The 18,910-nt window shown below is 42.2% G+C and overlaps 1 protein-coding gene across 1 annotated transcript; it reads left to right on the top strand.

The window, feature by feature from the left end:
* Positions 1 to 1,545: 1,545 nt before the first annotated feature.
* top3a (DNA topoisomerase III alpha) lies at positions 1,546 to 18,506 on the top strand. The gene is made up of 19 exons (XM_015012735.2): positions 1,546 to 2,235; positions 2,414 to 2,473; positions 2,550 to 2,623; positions 2,712 to 2,787; positions 3,755 to 3,863; positions 3,957 to 4,100; positions 4,217 to 4,387; positions 4,478 to 4,578; positions 8,595 to 8,669; positions 8,771 to 8,853; positions 9,031 to 9,241; positions 9,572 to 9,757; positions 9,847 to 9,976; positions 10,773 to 10,886; positions 10,976 to 11,141; positions 11,240 to 11,386; positions 11,974 to 12,096; positions 15,322 to 16,028; positions 17,413 to 18,506. The coding sequence occupies exons 1-19, from the start codon at positions 2,011 to 2,013 to the stop codon at positions 17,583 to 17,585; spliced, it is 3,075 nt and encodes a 1,024-aa protein (XP_014868221.2). The 5' UTR covers positions 1,546 to 2,010; the 3' UTR covers positions 17,586 to 18,506.
* Positions 18,507 to 18,910: the final 404 nt, after the last annotated feature.

Raw genomic sequence — 18,910 nt, 5'->3', positions numbered from 1 at the left:
AGTGAGCACAGGTTGCCACACTGATAAAGGTTATTTTAGAATAACCTTTATCAAATATCAAGGAGCAGAAACTCACACACAAAGAGCACAAAATTTAGAATATGACTTTGTGACCAGTCTGGAGGTTCCTGTACTTCATAATATTTACTTCAGCTGCTTAATATTAACAGAAATAATCTTTAAAATGGATAAACAAATCTATTTCCACTTTGTTTTCCACTAAAGAAAAACAACTAAGAGCTAAGAGACGCGTACTGTAAGTGATACAGCTGTATGAAAATGAAAATAAATGTGTTTGAGCTAACCATCAAACACACAGCATCATTTTTTTTTAAATGAAAGGAACTTACTTGACATTTCCTCTTGACAGGCAGAAGTTATAAAGTGATGATGTTTGAGCATTTTAGAGGTTAGAGGTGGCAAAACCAGAACTTCTCCTATACAAATAACCCAACACACAGCTTCAAAAATGCAATGCAAATGTGCTCATTTGTCATGTTACTCTATTCCTAAACGTGTGCAACGAATGAAGGACTGAAATCTTGAGCATACTATTATGAAAAAATGTATATAAAAATAATAATAATAAAAAAATCAGAAACTAAAACATGCATACAAAAGAAGTCTGATAATATGATAAACCACAGCTAAACACCCTCTGTGTGCTATGTGTTCTATTAAAGGTTAAACATGTTCTATTGCAATGTACTATGGATTTTAATACATTGCTTTCCATGAAAAACAACAATAACCCAATATACAGTGAAGGAGTACAGTAGTAGAAAATTAACATGCAAGTTTTGTTTGTTTTTTCCGTTTCATACTTGGTGGCCGCTGCATAAGACATCTACCAAAGTGCTTAGTCCTTGTGTCAAACTGTTGATGTTTTACTTACAAATCAAATTTCACTTCAGTGTGTCACACCACTCACTGCCACCTACTGGCCAGACATCGTAAGTGCGCAACGTGTAGAGAATTTAGTGTTAATGACAGCACGTTTTAGTTTAGTTTTGGTCATTATCGTTTGACTGAAACGCAATTTTATCTTTCTTTCTAATATTTTTGTTACATGTAGTTAATGTATTTTTTTACACTTCACTTAAATTTATTGCAAATTTTGGTAATGAAAATATAACGTTATAGAGTTAGCTTAATGCCTTTTTTAGACTCTTCCATCTTTAGGAAAAACGTCTTCCTCTCAGGACTGAATGGAGTTAAAGTTAAAATTTAGGAAAGAAAGGGACAAGATTTACTTGAATTTAAAACAACTTTAGACTGAGTTTTGGATAATAATAATAATAATAATAATAATAATAATAATAATAATAATAATAATAATAATAATAATAATAATAATGAAACAGTGATACAACTTTTTTCTCAACACATTTAACAAGGCTGAGGAATTTATTACAAGTGTTCATTTAGGAAAACTACATTAGTGTAAGGGAATTCTTTCTATACCTTGCAGTTCTTCTCAAATAACATTACGTAACAAATTAAATTGTATATACATACACATTTCAACATTCAATGTACTTTTTTCATGCCTAGCTATTATTAAAAACGCAGGGAAAATGTTAGTGAGCTTAATGTATCTCACATACAATGAAAAGGGGATGATTAATTTTCCTCAATTCAACTTTTTACAACACTGGGGACTTTACGACACTTTTACGGTTTCCTTTACGGCAATTTTGACTGTCAGGCGCGGATTTTGTAAACAAAGCTAACTGTGTCACTTTGGCTGGGTTCGAATCGGTTCATTATATCAACAAGTCTATACAACTTTCTATTTCTTTTCTTTTCTTTATCGATTTCCCGTAAATAAAAAGTTAATTTATTTAACTGTATAAAACTTTTTAGCCGTCTGGGAAACTTTCTGAGAGCTGCCACGATGCTTTTAGCCATCCCTGCTAGCTAAGATGCTAACCGAGCGGAGGAGCAGCAGAACCGGGGAGGCTGAGTCCGAGGGCAGCCGCTGCTGCTTCATGTGACAGCGGGCCAGGCATGCTCATAGCGCACCTCCTCGTCAGATCCACGCTTCGATCGGGACTACTGCGTGCGAGGACGGGCTTTTTCTGGGCGACACGGAGCCGTTGGTGCTCGGACGCAGCGCAGGGGGCAGACATGATTCGCAGCCGAGTTCAGATCAAGCGGGTCCTCTGCGTGGCCGAGAAGAACGACGCAGCCAAAGGCATCTCTGAGATCATGTCTGGCGGCAGAGCCAGGAGGGTGAGTCACCGCCGATCAGACCTTCACTGTTACTGAAGCTTTTAAGTATCACTGTAATCTGATATAACCTCAGAGAAAGTAAAAGAAAGCTCCCATTATTTCCATTGTTTTGTAGCGACAACACTATTGACTTGTTATTCTTTGTCAGCACACCTCATTATGGGTTTCTTTGTTGCAGAGAGAAGGATTTTCGAAGTTCAATAAAATATACGAGTATGAATATAATCTTTTTGGCCAGGTAAGCAACCCACCCATGCATTTGAATATCTGATTGTGATTCTCTCAGATTTCTCTGATTGTTGTCCTCATCTCAGAATGTGACAGTGACAATGACTTCAGTGTCAGGCCATTTGCTGGGTCTGGAGTTCAAAGCGCCTTTCCAGAAATGGTAAGTTGAAATGAATATGCCTTTAGTTGCCTACGGCGACCTCGACGGAGGGTTTCAACACTTGAAGTTTTCTCGTTTCTCTTCCAAGGCACAGCTGCAGTCCCGTGTTGCTGTTTGATGCAGAAGTAGAGAAGTATTGCCCGGACAACATGGTTCAAATCAAGGTACGGCTGGAACTGAGAGGAAAAACAAAACACTAAAACATGTCACTTTAATTTCTTTAAATAGCCAATGTCTGTCTTGTAAGGAAAGAAAAAGCACGGGACTAGGGGTGGGCATTACATTGATTTGATCGATTAATCACATTCTGTTATTCTGTTTTTGACGATTTAAATTTTGGAAAATTTTTATTTTTTATGGGGTTTTTTTTTTCATCAATGCATTTCTTGGGTATCCAAAGTGATGTTAGCAAACATGTTTTACAGATTCAGTTTATTTCGACTTCAAATTCAGGTCAACCCCACAGAAGGAATTACTGAAGTAAAAGCCATTTTAAGATATTTTCTGTCATTTACAGCATTTAAAAAAAAAAAAAGTGAGACATTTTTTGTTATTAATATTGGAAACCAAATTTGGTAAAAAAAAAAAAAAAAAATTGAGATTTTATTTTGAAGCCATATCTTCTAGCGTTTAAAGGAGCCTTGTTTCAGCCAGCTGAGCCAAAGTGCGCAGCAACAACTCCAAACACTGGAGGAAAAATCTTGAACTTTACACAACATCTGTACATACAGCAGAAACTGTTACAGAATTAATTTTGTAACCATCATTTGTTTTTAAAGTCTTAACACAAGATTCTGTTGCAGTCACCTCTAGAGGGCGCTGATCAAAAGCTGGACTTTAATAAGGAAAATGTGACCATAAAATAACTTAGAGAAATGAGATTTATACTCAGAGCGACTGACTCTCTTTATCCTACAGTTTATCAAATAAAACTTTATTAACCACTAATATGAAGAGAGGAACTAAAACTAGCTTCAAATACGCAACTATTTGTATTTCAGTCCTACATTTCAGAAAGTCACCTGGAATATTTTCATTTGGTTATTAAAGTTTTTTAAGCTGTGAAATGACATAACATAACTTGATTGTGTAATTAAAAAAGGTCAAATGTTTGTGTTTGATTCTCGGTAGCGGACTCTGGAGAAGGAAGCGAGGCAGTGCCAGGCTCTGGTCATCTGGACTGACTGTGACCGGGAGGGAGAAAACATTGGCTTCGAAATCATTGATGTTTGCAAAGCAGGTTCGTATTTATCCACAAACTACTTTTCCACATTATTCCTCTGAATACTAATATCTAAATATATATACATATATATATATTTCTTTTCTTTAGTGAAGCCGAATTTGCAAATCTTTCGAGCGAAGTTTTCGGAGATCACTCCTAACTCGATTCGAAGAGCGTGTGAGACGCTGACGGAGCCCGACCGCAACATCAGCGACGCCGTCGATGTCCGGCAAGAGCTGGATCTGCGGATAGGTGAGGCGGCGGCGCCCACTCCCGTTAAGCATGGAAATATGAGAACGACTGGGACTGGTTGTTCATCATAAGTTGTCTGATGACTTTCCACTTGTCCGTCTGCTGATCGTCGTCAGGCGCGTCCTTTACCCGGTTCCAGACGCTTCGCCTGCAGAAGATCTTCCCCGAGTCCCTGGCCAATCAGCTGATCTCATACGGCAGCTGTCAGTTTCCCACCCTGGGATTTGTGGTGGAGCGCTTCAAAGCCATTCAGGCTTTTATACCCGAGACTTTCTACAAGATCAAAGGTAAGAATTCACGTACTGGGAATAAAAGTTGATTGATTACGCTTGGATTAAGCCTATAAATCCTGTCCTGTGTGTCTGTCTTTGCCTCAGTGCTCCACCAGGTGGAAGAGGACAGTGTTGAGTTCAGCTGGAAGAGAAACCGTCTCTTCCATCACACAGCCTGTCTGGTGCTCTACCAGATCTGCATGGAGGTACGAGTCTTTTTTTTTATTTTATTTTTTTTAGAGTATAATCACGGTTTTGATTATACCATTGATAACCCTGTAACTTTTGCACATTGAGTCTCATTAACTCTCTAACTTCATTTAATATTTTAGTTTTTAGTTGATAGACCAGCACAAAGGAGCACTAAATTGCGAAATCAAGGGAAAATTATACATTGTTTCAACAACTTTTACAAGTAAAGTCTGAAAAGTGTGGCATGCACGTGTATTCAGCTGTAGAGGGTCAATATTTGGGTCATTTCTCCTGCGGTTTTGCACATCTGGAGGCTGGATTTTTTTTTTCTTCATATTTGTTCTCAAATATTGAAGGAAAGACATGAAATTTGGAAAATACAGGTCCTTCTCAAAAATTAGCATATTGTGATAAAGTTAATTATTTTAACTCTAAACACCTGCAAAAGATTCCTGAGGCTTTTAAAAACTCCCAGCCTGGTTCATTACTCAAAACCGCAATCATGGGTCAGACTGCTGACCTGACTGCTGTCCAGAAGGCCATCATTGACGCCCTCAAGCAAAACGGTAAGACACAGAAAGAAATTTCTGAACGAATAGGCTGTTCCCAGAGTGCTGTATCAAGGCACCTCAGTGGGAAGTCTGTGGGAAGGAAAAAGTGTGGCAGAAAACGCTGCACAACGAGAAGAGGTGACCGGACCCTGAGGAAGATTGTGGAGAAGGGCCGATTCCAGACCTTGGGGGACCTGCAGAAGCAGTGGACTGAGTCTGGAGTAGAAACATCCAGAGCCACTGTGCACAGGTGTGTGCAGGAAAGGGGCTACATATATATGTATATATGTAACATTGTCCATATTGCACTTCCTCATGCCGAAGCATCTTTAGCTGTTTGCTAGTTTGCCCAGCAGCTTCACCAGAACAATCCAAAATCACGGCAACGCATCTTAAACAGAACGGGCGAATGCGAATAAGTTACGACATAATGGATGTCAATAATCATATGTTATCACACTGTAATTAAAGCTGGTAGCAAAGCCGCATTCAGCATCACTCCAGTGCACCTTGTAGATTCACAGTCTCCTGTTTTTTTTGGGGGTGGCGGGGGGTTATGCTTTTTTTTTTTTTTTTCCGATTTCCGTACTCAGACTGTGTGATGTTGGATCATCGTTCTAATCTTCTGTTTGTTGATCCAGCTTTGGCGCGTTTGAGCTCTAAATCCCGAGAGGTTTCACCCGCTGACGACAGAACAGAAGAGGTGTCGTCTGAACGTGGGAGCGTCATCAAGAGAAACACTTATTCTTTCCCGGCGAGGCTGACGAGCCCTGTAATTATCACTCAGCTAGCTTTTCGCTCTTTTTTTTTTTTCCCACAGAGCGAACTGCGAGTGTCGGAAGACAAGAAGCGGGTCAGAGCTCACTCCATCACAGGCTGGCTATTATTCCTTTACCTTTGTTTGCTCAAGGTTGGGCAAACATTTCACTGCAATAAGGCTCTGAATGACTGCAGATTTTAATGCATGCTGCAGTAAATCAGCCAAGAACCTGAAGTTTAATTTTTTTTTTTTATACAAAATGACATTTACATATAAAAACTTTTTTTTTTTTTTTTTGGTGGGGGTGGGGGGTGGTTTGTTGTTAAGGACGGCACCAAACACTGTTGACCAACAGTTCTTATTCTTCCCGTCATATAGAGAAATATTTCCCCTTGCAGGGCTCTGCATTCAATTCAAAATACTTTATTGATCCCAAACGGAAATTAAACGTTGCCGTAACTCATGTAACTCATATCATCCAAGCATCTTCAAAGAATTGTTGTGCTTGGTGACGCTGTGGGAAGGAAGGATCTCCAGTAGCAGTCAGTGTTTCAACAAATCTGAAGAGGCTTCTGACTGAAGAACGTTGTTATATGACCGTGTTAGCAGTTCAATATCTGGGCAGCAGAGAAGATATTCTACAGTAAAATGTCCTGGAAAGACGAGGGCATGTTTATTTGACGTTTTCAGATGCCAATCAGCTGCTCCAAGCTGTAAAAACAACACCTTGTTGCCACGGTTACACATCATAACAACTGTCCGAAAGTAAAAAAAAAAGAAAGTGACAGTGAAACTCCTTCCAGAACCAGAGCTGTGCAAACATGCGACGCCTCAACCAGAAAATTATGAATAAAGCTAAGAAAAGAACCAATCAGAAGTGACGTAGCAGAGAAACTGCAACACGCCGTCGCAGTTCTTGAATTTTAGAAATTCAGGAACGTACTGAGCATGAGAGTACAGGGGGCTGAATGCAGATGCACACCACACTTTTCAGATTGGAATATTGAAAACTATTTATCGTTTCCTTTCCACTTCACAATCGTTCAATGTGAACTCCGTCAAACTCTGAGCCGCTAACGCTGGATGATTCATCCTTTTGGTCTCCAACCTTCATTCACTGTTTAGATGCTCTCTTTTCAAAACAAGTTTTTTTTTTGTTTTTTTTTTATTATTACGACATGTAGTTTTCTGCAAATGATTGCTTTTATTTTGTTATTACAGAAACTCGCTGGTGATACCAGAGCCTGCTCATTAAACTCATGCCTCCAGTGTGTGTGTGCGTGCGTGTGTGTGCGTTTTGTGTGTGTGTGTGTGTGTGTGTGTGTGTGTGTGTGTGTGTGTGTGCGCTCTCTGATGTACCTTAACAATGGCCAACTGCTTTGATGTCTTTCTGTCCGGTTTCAGTGAGCCTGCCTTTGTCAACATGTTCAGTGACATCCACATAAACAGACTGTGGGAGAACCACAGTTCTGGTTCTGTTGGACCTCAGCGCAGCACTTAATACTGTTGACCATGACATATTACTGAAAGGACTGGACAGCTGGGTTGGTACAGCACTTGACTGGTTCGACTATAATTTTTCATTGAGTTTCAATCCTGGGACCCCCTGTTGTTTAATATCTATATGCTCCCACTGGTTCAGGTTATAACATAAGTTTTGTTACCATAGCTACACAGACGATACACAGCTCTACATCACGATGTCACCAGGTGACTCTGAACCCATCCAATCACTGAATAGATAGATGCTTAGAACAGATACATGTGTGGATGTGCCAAAACTTTCTTCAGCTGATTAGAAACAAAGCTGAAGTTATTATCTTTGGACCTGAAGAGGAGCGAACTAGGGTCAACGCACAGCTTCAGTTATTACAACTGAAACCAGCGATCAGGCCTGAAACCGGGGAGTAGTGATGACCTTTGACCTGAACTTTCAGAGCCACATAAAGACTGTCACAAAGTCGGCCTTCTGCCACCTGAAGAACATCTCCAGGATTAGAGGACTGATGTCTCAGCGCGATCTAGAGAAACTCATCCAGGAATTTATCTTTAGTCGCATTGATTACTGCAACAGCGTCTTCACAGGTCTGACTAAAAAGCAGAAAACCAGGAAGATGGAGAACGTCATTCCAGTTCTACAGTCCCTACACCGGCTCCCTGTTGCTCAGAGAATAGACTTTAAATTCTCCTGCTGGTTTATAAATCACTGAATTGTTTAGTTACATCAACCTTCCAGACTATTGAGGTTTTCTGGTTCTGGTTCTGCTCTTCATCCCCAGAACCAGAACCAAACATGGAGAAGCAGCTTTCAGCTTCTATGCTCCACAAATCTGGAACAAACTTCCAGAAAACTGCAAAGCTGCAGTGTTTAGCCTTCAAATCGAGGCGGAAAAACCCCACTTCTTCCGAGCTGCCTTCGATTAACCATCACTGGAAACTCGTTAATTGTAGACCGTATTCCAACTTTTCATCACTTTCCTTTATTACGCCACTGCAGCATAATGTTCTTGTCCTTTGTTCTCATCATATAAATCACTCTGAAAAGCCCTGTTGCTGAAACGAGCAGTGCAAATAAAACTCATCCAGAGGTGTATCTCAGCCACTGCTGCAGCTGACACGACACACTGCGGTCCGTTTGGAAAATGTTTGTTGACTCGTGCGAATAAACGCGGTTCAAAAGTAACATGTGAAAAGAGAATATATTATCATTTATTTCCAGGATCCCATAGCAACAGTCACCTCAGTAACAAGCAAACCCAAGAGCAAATGGAGACCACTGCCTTTGGACACAGTGGTAAGATAATAAAAGCAAACAGCAAACACGTATGATGTAAGCCGCGGCATGAAAAACCGTTTTCTTGTTTGCAAAGTCTTCTGTGTTGATCTGACGTGCAGGAACTGGAGAAACTGGCGTCTAGGAAGCTCAGGATAAATGCCAAAGAGACGATGAAGATTGCTGAAAAGCTTTATACTCAAGGGTGGGTGTAGCATTAAGTTCACCTTAGTCCTCCATCTTCACCTGCCTGCCAGAGTCTTTCCAGTTCATAGACACGCAGGGACCATCTGGTGTTTTGCAGAGCGTCATTTCTCTGTGTGAATACAACACGACGCTGCATTTTTATTTAATTTTTTTTTATTTTAAATTTCCTGTTCAGGTTAATCAGCTATCCTCGCACAGAAACCAACATATTTCCTGCAAACCTTCCCCTGGCGCCGCTGGTGGAGCAGCAGGCGCAGAGTCCGGAGTGGGGGACGTTTGCCCAGCGGGTTCTGGACCAGCCTGGGGGCCCCAACCCACGGCAGGGCAAAAACTCCGACCAGGCCCACCCTCCCATACACCCCACCAAGTACACCAACGCGCTGCAGGTGGGTTGGTTCACGTCGTTTTTGTTTTCATTCTTTACTTTTTTCTTTTATTCGTTTTTTTTGGGGAATCAAGTGAAAGTTTTGGGTTACATAAGATTCTCACAGTAGAAGTACGATCTGAATTAGCTCTGAATTTGGAAAAAAATAACAAAACAGCCCTTTAATTCTCCTCTGACTCTGAAGCCAGATTAAGCATCATTGTTTCAGGATTTTGTGGAACGTAGAGATGTTGAAACCCCACTTGGTAAAAGTTTTGCCGGAGGGTCGTAGAAACCGATGGAAACACGTGGAGCATGCGTGGAAATCTCCACTGTGTGTCTCGTTTCCCAGGGCAACGAAGCGCGTGTGTATGAGTTCATCGTGCGGCACTTCCTGGCCTGCGTTTCCCAGGACGCTTTGGGGCAGGAGACGGTGGTGGAAATAGAAATTGCTCAAGAGAAGTTCTCCACATCTGGACTCATGGTTATTGCAAGGAATTACCTGGACGTCTACCCGTACGAGAGGTGGAGCACAAAGGTGGGTTTACTTTTTATTTTTGTGTTGAAAATACCGATAGCTTCTACTCTAAGTGACTAATTAAGGAAATTGTGTTGGTTTTTTTTCAGCTGATACCAGTTTATGAGCAGGGCTCCCAGTTCCAGCCCTCCGCTATCGAGATGGTGGACGGACAGACGAGTCCGCCTCAGCTGCTGACCGAAGCCGACCTCATATCCCTGATGGAGAAGCACGGCATCGGTAAATCTGTCTAACACGAAAAAAAAAAATATCAGTTTCCATGAGTCCTTGCTAAACTTTGAAGAGCAGAAGCAGGAGTACTTTCTAGATCAATTACTTAATGGCAGTAGCAATGCCTTCTCTTATGAAGACGACAGGAAGCACAGAGGCACTGGGCCAGCGATACTTTCCATAGAAAGGAAAAAACTAAATGTCTCGCTGTGTGGCAGCAGTAGCTCCGTTAGCAACTTGGTCTCATGAACAGATAGTAAAACACAAAAGCAGTTTGTGAAGGAAGTGTTTTCTTTTACTCAAACAGTTGCCCTGCCCGTCCGTGTTTGGTTTTAATTCACTGTAGAAATATCTACCATAAACTTATACATTGTTTGCAGTTTGCTAAAATATAGTTTTATTTGTCCTCTTAAAATCTGTGCTGTCTTTTAATGTAGCATCAGTCGGCGTTTAATCCCAGAGTTAATCCTGACTGAGAACGATGGGAATATAAATCTGGCAAAGTGTCATTTTGACTTGGGGAAGAAAATTGTAGGGAGTTAAAAGCAGCAATAACTAATTTTTTATGACTTTTATATTATGGTAATATAAAAGTGTTTTAAAATGTTTATGTTATGGTAATATAAAAGCGATAACTAAACACAAGCACTGGTACCAGTTGTACTTTTTTACTGAAAATAAAAACAATAGAGCCAGGAAACTAACCTCCTTAACACAGAGTGCTGTGCCAGGGTTACTTTCTATTAATATGAAAAAACAAGGGATATATCATGTTTGTTTCAATTGTAGTGTGTGTGTATTCCAGGTACGGATGCGACCCACGCAGAACACATCGAGACCATTAAGAGTCGCATGTACGTCGGTCTGACTGCGGACCAGAGGTTTCTCCCCGGGGAGCTCGGCATGGGACTAGTGGAGGGTAACTTCACACGCGTCTCCGCGCCGCAATCTGCCGCGGCAACCGCGGCATCATTAACATGCCGTCCCTCGTGGCGATTGTGCGTCCAGGTTACAACTCCATGGGCTACGAGATGTCGAAACCCAACCTGCGCGCCGAGCTGGAGGCTGACCTGAAGCTGGTGTCGGAGGGCAGGAAGGACAAGCGGAGCGTTCTGCAGCACCACATCCAGAAATACAAAGCTGTCTTCATAGAGTCCGTTAGGAAGGCAAAGAAGTTAGTCGCACTTTAAATTATACGACGATGGAGGGGATCGGCGCCCTGCGTTCTCTGTGTCCTAGCAACATGTCGCTGTTTTTTTCTCGTGGCTTCAGGTTAGACGAGGCTCTGTCGCCGTACCTGGGCGCAGCTCTGGAGCTGCCTGAAGCGGAGCAGCTGGACATGGAGGTACCGCTGCCGGTCAGGAAGTGTCCTAACTGTGGGCGGGACATGGTGCTGAAGAAGAAGAGGGAGGGAAACAGGTGAGAGAAAGAGAGAGACTAACTCTAAATAACCCAGTAACAAACCTAAGTCCACAGTTCCTCATAAACTTACATGTTTGAATTTCAATCTTAGTCCAGAGATGTTTTTTTTTTAGCATTTTTTCCACATCACAGTCACAAACTTCAGTGTGTTTTTTGAGGGATTTGATGTGATTGATCAACACAAAGTAACACATATTTGTGAAATGGAAGGAAAACGATGTCTGGTTTTCTACATTTTTACAAATATTAGAATAATGTTGGAGGATTTGTGTTTGAAGCACCTTTTGGCTGCAGGTACAGCTTTTGGGTATGTCTCTAACAACTTTAGAAAACAACATTTTTGCAGCTTCTTTTCTGCCAAACAGATCCAGCTCGGTCCTGCTGTAATTTATAGCACAAATTGTCCTTAAAACACAACAAAGTAACAAGGGAAAATGTGAAAAAGTGCAGGCCCAATATGGCGATCCCACTGGTGGATTCAATATCTGAAAAGCATTAGATTAGACACAGCTGATAATAATGGGCCTGTTTCCTGTGTGTGTGTGTGTGTGTGTGTGTGTGTGTGTGTTTGTGTGTGTCTGCAGTAAGTTCCTGACCTGTGTGGGCTTCCCGGCCTGTAAGACGGCCGTCTGGTTCCCGGACGCCGTGCTGGAGGTCAGCAGGGACGACGCTGTTTGTCCCACATGCCAACCGAGCCCCATTCACCTGTGAGTACCGACACCGCGCCTCACTGCGACGCTTTAGCTCCAGTGATAAACAGTTACACTGGAAAAAGTGGCAACACTGATTTGCACCCCTTGGTTTTACCTCGCAACAAAGCGTTTGCCCACAACGAGCCTCATTTAGTAGCTTTAAACACTGAATCTAACAGCATAAACACAGAAATAAAACGTTGTCATCACTCTCATGTTTCAGAAAGGTGTTTTTTGATGATCAGATCTGTCACCTGATTAAGTGAAAGTCCAAAACATTGCGGGGTTTTTCTTTGAATGTTGTTTTTCCAACACACAAATACATCAGGGGAAGTATGATGCCATATTTGTGTCAACTTGGGGACATCCCTGTGCTTCCTGTTGGGCTGCTGTGGTTAAAAAGGTCACAACGGCATGAGGTGCTGCTAAATTAAGGGGAATCTGTTCTGACACATTAAAACTATCCAGATTTTTTTTATTACTCAAAACAAACAACATTTAAACAACCAATTAATTGATTAGACAACAGAACAGCTCAGAAAGTTATCGCTTGATGTTCTGGGTTTGTTTGTGACCTCATCGATGAGTAATTCTGGTCGGCTGACCGTTCATATAAATGTTCACTTCCTGTCACCCCTTTCTAGACAGATTTCAGCTAATTTCTTCCTCATCTGTTCTTAATGCAGTGCAAGATTTCCCCCAGAAAACTTGTTAAGCCCGGTGGTCGGGCGCTAGGCCAGTCATTCATCCAGCGGTCCGTCGTGTTTTTGAGTTAAAAATGTTTAAAGTTGACAGGAAATTTGAAAATATCACTTGATAATCATGTGTTATTGGAAGATTAACACCTGAACACCAACTATAAAGTCTTAAAAAATGCAAACATTTTAAAAAGACTTGAATAAATAAGCAGAGCTTAGCCTGGTGGGGGCACACATAAAGCCTGGTGGCCCGCCAGGCTTATAAAACACTGGGGGAAACCCTGTAGTGAGATTGGGGCATTATGAAGCAGCCTACTTCATGTTGTCAGACAGCTTCTGTTTATTCATAATTAAGCTCAGGAGAATGTAGTAAAATTTAAGGTAAAGAATGGATTAGACTGTAGCTGTGTTTATATTGACCGTACAATTGCGCATAATTGGAATTACTAAATTAATTTTGCTTTATTGAAAAAATGTAAATTAAAAAAAACTCACGTTTTAAGAATAATGTTTTGAATGATGAGGTTTGTCGGCCATATTGAGATTAGCGCATTTCACAAAACTGCAGTCTGAACGTTATTTCGCGCCACGCGAGTCATGTGACCAACAACCGGATGTTACTACTGGCGAAAATGACAAACAAGACTTCAGGAAGTGACAGGAGGGTGGAAATGTTTTTTTAATGACTTATCATGTGAGCAAACCTATTCATGTGTGATTTCACTTACCTTTCCGATTTAACGGAAACGCCAAAATTGTGCTTTTTCGACATTGAATAGCTACAAAGCTTTGCACACAACTGTGATGAAAACGCAGCTACAGTTAGTACATGACTTACCGGGAGGGTGGAGTTTTATTTTTATTCTTTTAATTCTCAAATTTTTAATCGTGACAAAAAGCAGAAAGTGATTATTTCTGCAGCACTTTTTTTATAGTATTTGTTCGGCGTTTGTTTGCTTCTCTTAAAAGTTGCTTAACAAGAGCTTTAAAAAAAGAAAAAGAAACGATTTCCACTCCATTTCACTGCTTGGATGTTTCGGAGGAAACACGACTCATCATTTTCCTCTCAGCACGATTCAACCCCGCAGGAACTACACTAATGTTCTGTGGAAACAAAATCTCTCAGTAGTGACTTCTGCTACCTTGAGTTTCCTCCGAACCATGACAACAACGACGGCGGCAGCGGCGACGACTCGGTGAAACTCTGGAGCCGTCGGCAGCCTCTCCGCTGCAAGAACCGCGTCTAAACTCTTGTTTGCACTAGTAGGCGTTAACCCCCCGAGCACCGGCCTCGGCTCGGTCCAAATATAGGGCACGCTCGCTCCGAGTCAGCCAAAGTGCTCCACACCAGCTCCGGTTACCATAGCAACCGGGCTTCACGGAGCTTAAAGTTGAGCTTTGCCGTTTGTTCTCAAAGCTGTGTTGTTTTTCCCAATCACTTTCTGGATAAGTTCTGTCCGTCCCCAGCTGGGTCCGGGTCAGAACACCGCTCCGCTCATCCTGCCGCGCGTCTCTGACTGGCTGCAGCCGGTACCGGCCGCGAATACGGCAGGCCGGGTCCGTTTTAGCGTCGTTTGTGAACGTGGCTGCTGCAGTTCAAGTCCTCCCCCCCCTTCCGCCCCCCCCACTGTGGTGGTTCTCCATCGCTGTGACCCAAAAAACAAACATCATTAAGCATAAATCATGTTTGTGTATGTAGTAACATTCAGGAGGATCAGTTTTAATAGTTCTCTGTGTGTTTTTTTTTTTATTAATTAGATCTGGTTAAATCGTTCCTGTTGATTCTGGAACAAAACTCTTAAATAATTGAACACTTGCAAAGCGGAATGCAGCTAAAACAATATTCAGTAGCAAAACTGAAACTAAAATACAAACGTGATTAATAGTGCTGCCACTCTTACAACAAACCATTTAAAATGTCACCGTATTCAAACCTTTTCATCTCTTAACACCTTATGTGAACTACTCTGAAAGAATAATTAATTTAATCTGGATTTTGTCATGATGTAATCTTTTAGAATCATTCAATTTTGCATTAAATTTGTGGGAAGAAAAAGATTTATTAAAATGTTGTTTTTTTAAGAAAAAACATGAATCCCAAAAAAGCCTGACATTAATAGAGACTTTTTGAAAAGAAGGACTTTGAGTTCATCCTTGGTAAACCAGTTAGTGGTTTATCACCTAACTAGCCTGAGCATTCAGGGCTCTGCTAGCTGGCACATGAGATTGTGAAGACCCTCATCTTAGCTTTGATTGGTTGTTTCTAGTTGGCACTGGGAGTGAGTTCTGGAAGAAGGAAGAGGAGCCCAATTTTTTTCACAGATTATGATTCTAATATTTATTAATTATTAATAGTGTATTAATTAAGGCCTCTTGTTAGGCTGCTGTTTAATTCTATCAAGGACGGTTTTGAGAATAAAGTGCAAGTTTTTCCTCTTGATGATAGTTTACTCTCTTTTGTCCTAAATATGTAAAAAATATCTAGCTATCTAAGCTATTGTAGGCATTAGTTCCCTGAATTTGTGTTTCCCGACTTTTTCAGGCTGAAGTTTAAGTTCCGCAGAGGCAGCGTTCCTCCCATGATGCCTCTGGAATTCGTCGGCTGCATCGGTGGCTGCGACGAGACGCTCAGAGAGGTTTTGGACCTCAAGTACCTCAGAGGAGGAGGAGGAGGAGGAGGAAGCAGAGGACCGGGGGATGGAGATGATGCTCCGCCTCCGAGGCCCCCGAGACCGCCACTGCCCAGACCCTCCATGCCTCCTGTTCCCGCCTGGACCCCCCAGCCCAGACCGCCACCAGGTGGCAGCGGCGTCCACGTGGAAGCCAGCGGCGACGTGATCGTCTGCAACTGTGGCCAGGACGCGCTCCTCCTGACGGTGCGCAAAGACGGCCCCAACCAAGGCCGCCAGTTCTACAAGTGCAACTCCGGGGCCTGCAACTTCTTCCTGTGGGCGGATCAGCCGAGTCAGCAGGGGGCGCCGCCGCAGAGCAGAGGGCCCCCACTGTCGGCGCAGAGGTCTCCTCAGGCTCCCAGGGCCGTGCTGGGGTTCGGGAACACTCCCGGAGGGGGCAGAGGGCGTGGTTCGGGCGCCATGGGGCAGACCGTGTGCAACTGCAACGACAACGCCGTGACCCGCACGGTGCAGAAGGACGGCCCCAACAAGGGCCGCATGTTCCACACCTGCGGGAAGCCGAGAGACCAGCAGTGCGGCTTCTTCCAGTGGGCTGACGAGAACGTACCTCCACCAGGCAGGGCTCACACACACACACACACACACACACACAGTTCTACTTTCAGCATTAGTAACTGGCATTATAAATCTGCAGCTTTATTTCCCAATGTGTCCTAAGATTAACTTGATCTTGATCTAAATAGCATCTATTATCAAAATGAGACAGAGGTCATGCAGAAAATTTCCCTAAAAGTTTCAGTTTGCTAAAAGTGAAACTGAAATTAGTCCTGCATCAGATACAAACACACACACACACACACACACACACACAGTAAACCAAAGTTCATGGACGTGTAGCACTTCAGACGGAAACTAATTTGTTGAGCCTAAAGCGTTTTGTCTCACACTACAGTCTGGGCTCTTAAAAAAAGCCTTGAGACTAAACATGCTTACAATAAACAGTGCCTTACAAAAAGCCATTATTTACACCATGGATGTTTCCACATTTTGTCATGTTACAACAACAAAACACAGTTTATGTAGTGGGACTTTGTCATATATCAACACACACAGTCGCAGGCCTGTCACAACAACAAGTTTTGCTGGACGATAAATTGTCCCAGAAGTTATAGCAACAAAAAAAAAATGATAATGTTGTTTTGAGATCATTTTCAAATGATATATTGACAACGGTAGAGCTGGGCAGTAAATCAATAATATTGACAGACATGTGATCAGTATGAATAGATTTTACTGAACTCCGATCCAGAACCGCACAGCATTCTGGGGGATGTAGGCAGAGGAGACTGCTAACTAAGTCACTCGCTCTTTGGTTGCCTAGCAACAACCTGTTCAGTACCTTGCAGCAGCAGTTTCATGCTCCGTCATTGTGCCTAATAATGACACAATGACGTAAAAATAGATGTAGAAATAAATAATGGTGGAGAAAATAAGTAGAACAGTTGGAGAGGAAAATGTGGAAAAACATGAAACGTCACGCCACCAGTTTGGCAACATTTCAGATATTTAAAACAAAAAACTACTCCGTAATTATCGATATTGACTGGTGTGAAACACTTGTATCGGACGATGCGTTTTTCTGCCGTGTCGTCCAGCTCGAGGTAGTGGCACAATAATGCAAGTGCGCTCTCTCAAAGGTCAATAAACTTTAATTTCTGATTAACATTTAGCTAGAAGATATTTTAAATATCCAGAATGAAAAAATTAAACAACAGAGACAAACAATCAAGCATGCAAATGTAATTTTAATTTGTCATGCGATTAATTGATTTATTGCGACAGTCTTGTATAATTGTGGAGTGGAGGAAAGAATTTGCATGGTTTAAATATTTCTACCACATATAATCAGCCTCTGTAAGGCATTACTCGATAGATTACAATTAACATTTTTTTGTCAAGCAGCAAAATCAAACTTCTCCATGTCTCCTGCCTCGTCTCAGGCGGATTCGGTGGAGGATTTAACGGATTTAACGGCGGCAGAGACGGAGGGAACAAGGGGAGGAAGACGGCGGGAGACGGCGCCGCCGGCAGACCTCCCGCTGCGAGGAAACCGCGGACCTGCGGCATCTGCCACATGCCGGGACACACCCGCGTCACCTGCCCTCAGCGGTGACCAATCGGCTCCAGAGTGCCGTGACGTCGCCGAGGCGCAACTGGTTTTCCCTTTACGGCGGACGATAACGAGCGTGTTTATCAAGTCCCTCTTCGCAGCAGGTAGTCGTCCTCTCTGTCTGGTTTCGCAACGGCTTCCCGTAAAGTGAAAACAGGTTCGACTGCAGGACCAACGGCTGTAAACAGATTTGAGAGAGCAGAGTTGCGCCTCTGAACAATGGAATGAAAGAGAAACTAAAGCTCTCTGTTTGTTCTGCTCTGATCCGATCTCCGCTCTGAGGAGGACAGCTCAAAGTTTCATGTGTCATATGTAACTCTTTTTTTTTTCTTTTTTTTTACCCCTGGAAGGAAAGACAGAGGGGGGTGGAAGTTCACCTTGTGAGAGCAATAATCAGAACCAAAATTAGATGCATGTTGAACTCTTAAAAAGAGGAATTTAAGCCAGTTTCGCTAAAGTCAAACTGTTAAGTCGAGGCTCTTTTACTGCCGGAGGGGAACATCCAGGGAGAGACCCAGCGCCACGAGGGTGCTGGACTACTTTTAAAAACTTGTAGGTGTTTGTAACCACGGCAACTCGGAAGATGCTCAACAAGTTAATTGTTTTCCTCTGCTGGCCTTGGATCGGATGAGTCCTTTCCCCACATACAGCCACGGAAATAAAAGTGTGTTTAATAAAAGGCAAGGCAGGTCACGACTGTCAGAAGGTGTAATTATTAGCTATACTTTATTTAAAATGCCGACTTTTATTTGTAATAATTTAAAGCAGAGAAGTATTTTACTGTTGTGTTATTTTTGTTGACGCGTGAAGCGTTTATTAAAACACAAAGCCATTAAAAAGGAATGGTCAGCTCTGCGGGGGGTTTTTTTTTTTTCCATGTTAAACCTGGTTTACGACAATAAACGTTTCTGTCTTTGCACACGGGCGGGGCTTTGCTTTTTGGAGAAGCTGTTTCGAGTCTGTGGTGCTTTTCCTTTTCCTTTTCCTTTTGCTTTTGGTTTTGGTAAAAAGCCCGAGGTTTTCTGTCAGCTCTCATTGTGTCACTCGTTAGGTCAGCGTCGGGCAAACTTCTTGACCCTGACTCAGTACCCAAGTTCATGTAAAACAACTTCCCTGCAAAACATGTCCAGTCATTAGTCTCATAGAAACCAGATATTTAACATACAAAACTGTGTATATATTTTTCTCTCTCGTATATTTAAAAATGCAAAATATTTCACATGCCATTTTTAATTAGAAATGTAAAAAATACATATATATTATTTATTATCCTTGATGGATGCCTGTATCTTATCCTGTCAGACGTCGATTGTTTGGTTTAGTGATGA

The sequence above is a fragment of the Poecilia mexicana genome, unplaced genomic scaffold (assembly GCF_051168715.1).
Source record: "Poecilia mexicana isolate PSO_F unplaced genomic scaffold, ASM5116871v1 scaffold_8, whole genome shotgun sequence".
In the NCBI taxonomy this organism is placed as follows: domain Eukaryota; kingdom Metazoa; phylum Chordata; class Actinopteri; order Cyprinodontiformes; family Poeciliidae; genus Poecilia; species Poecilia mexicana.
The sequence above is the reverse complement of the archived record's forward strand: the minus strand, read 5'-3'. Positions and strand labels throughout refer to the sequence as shown.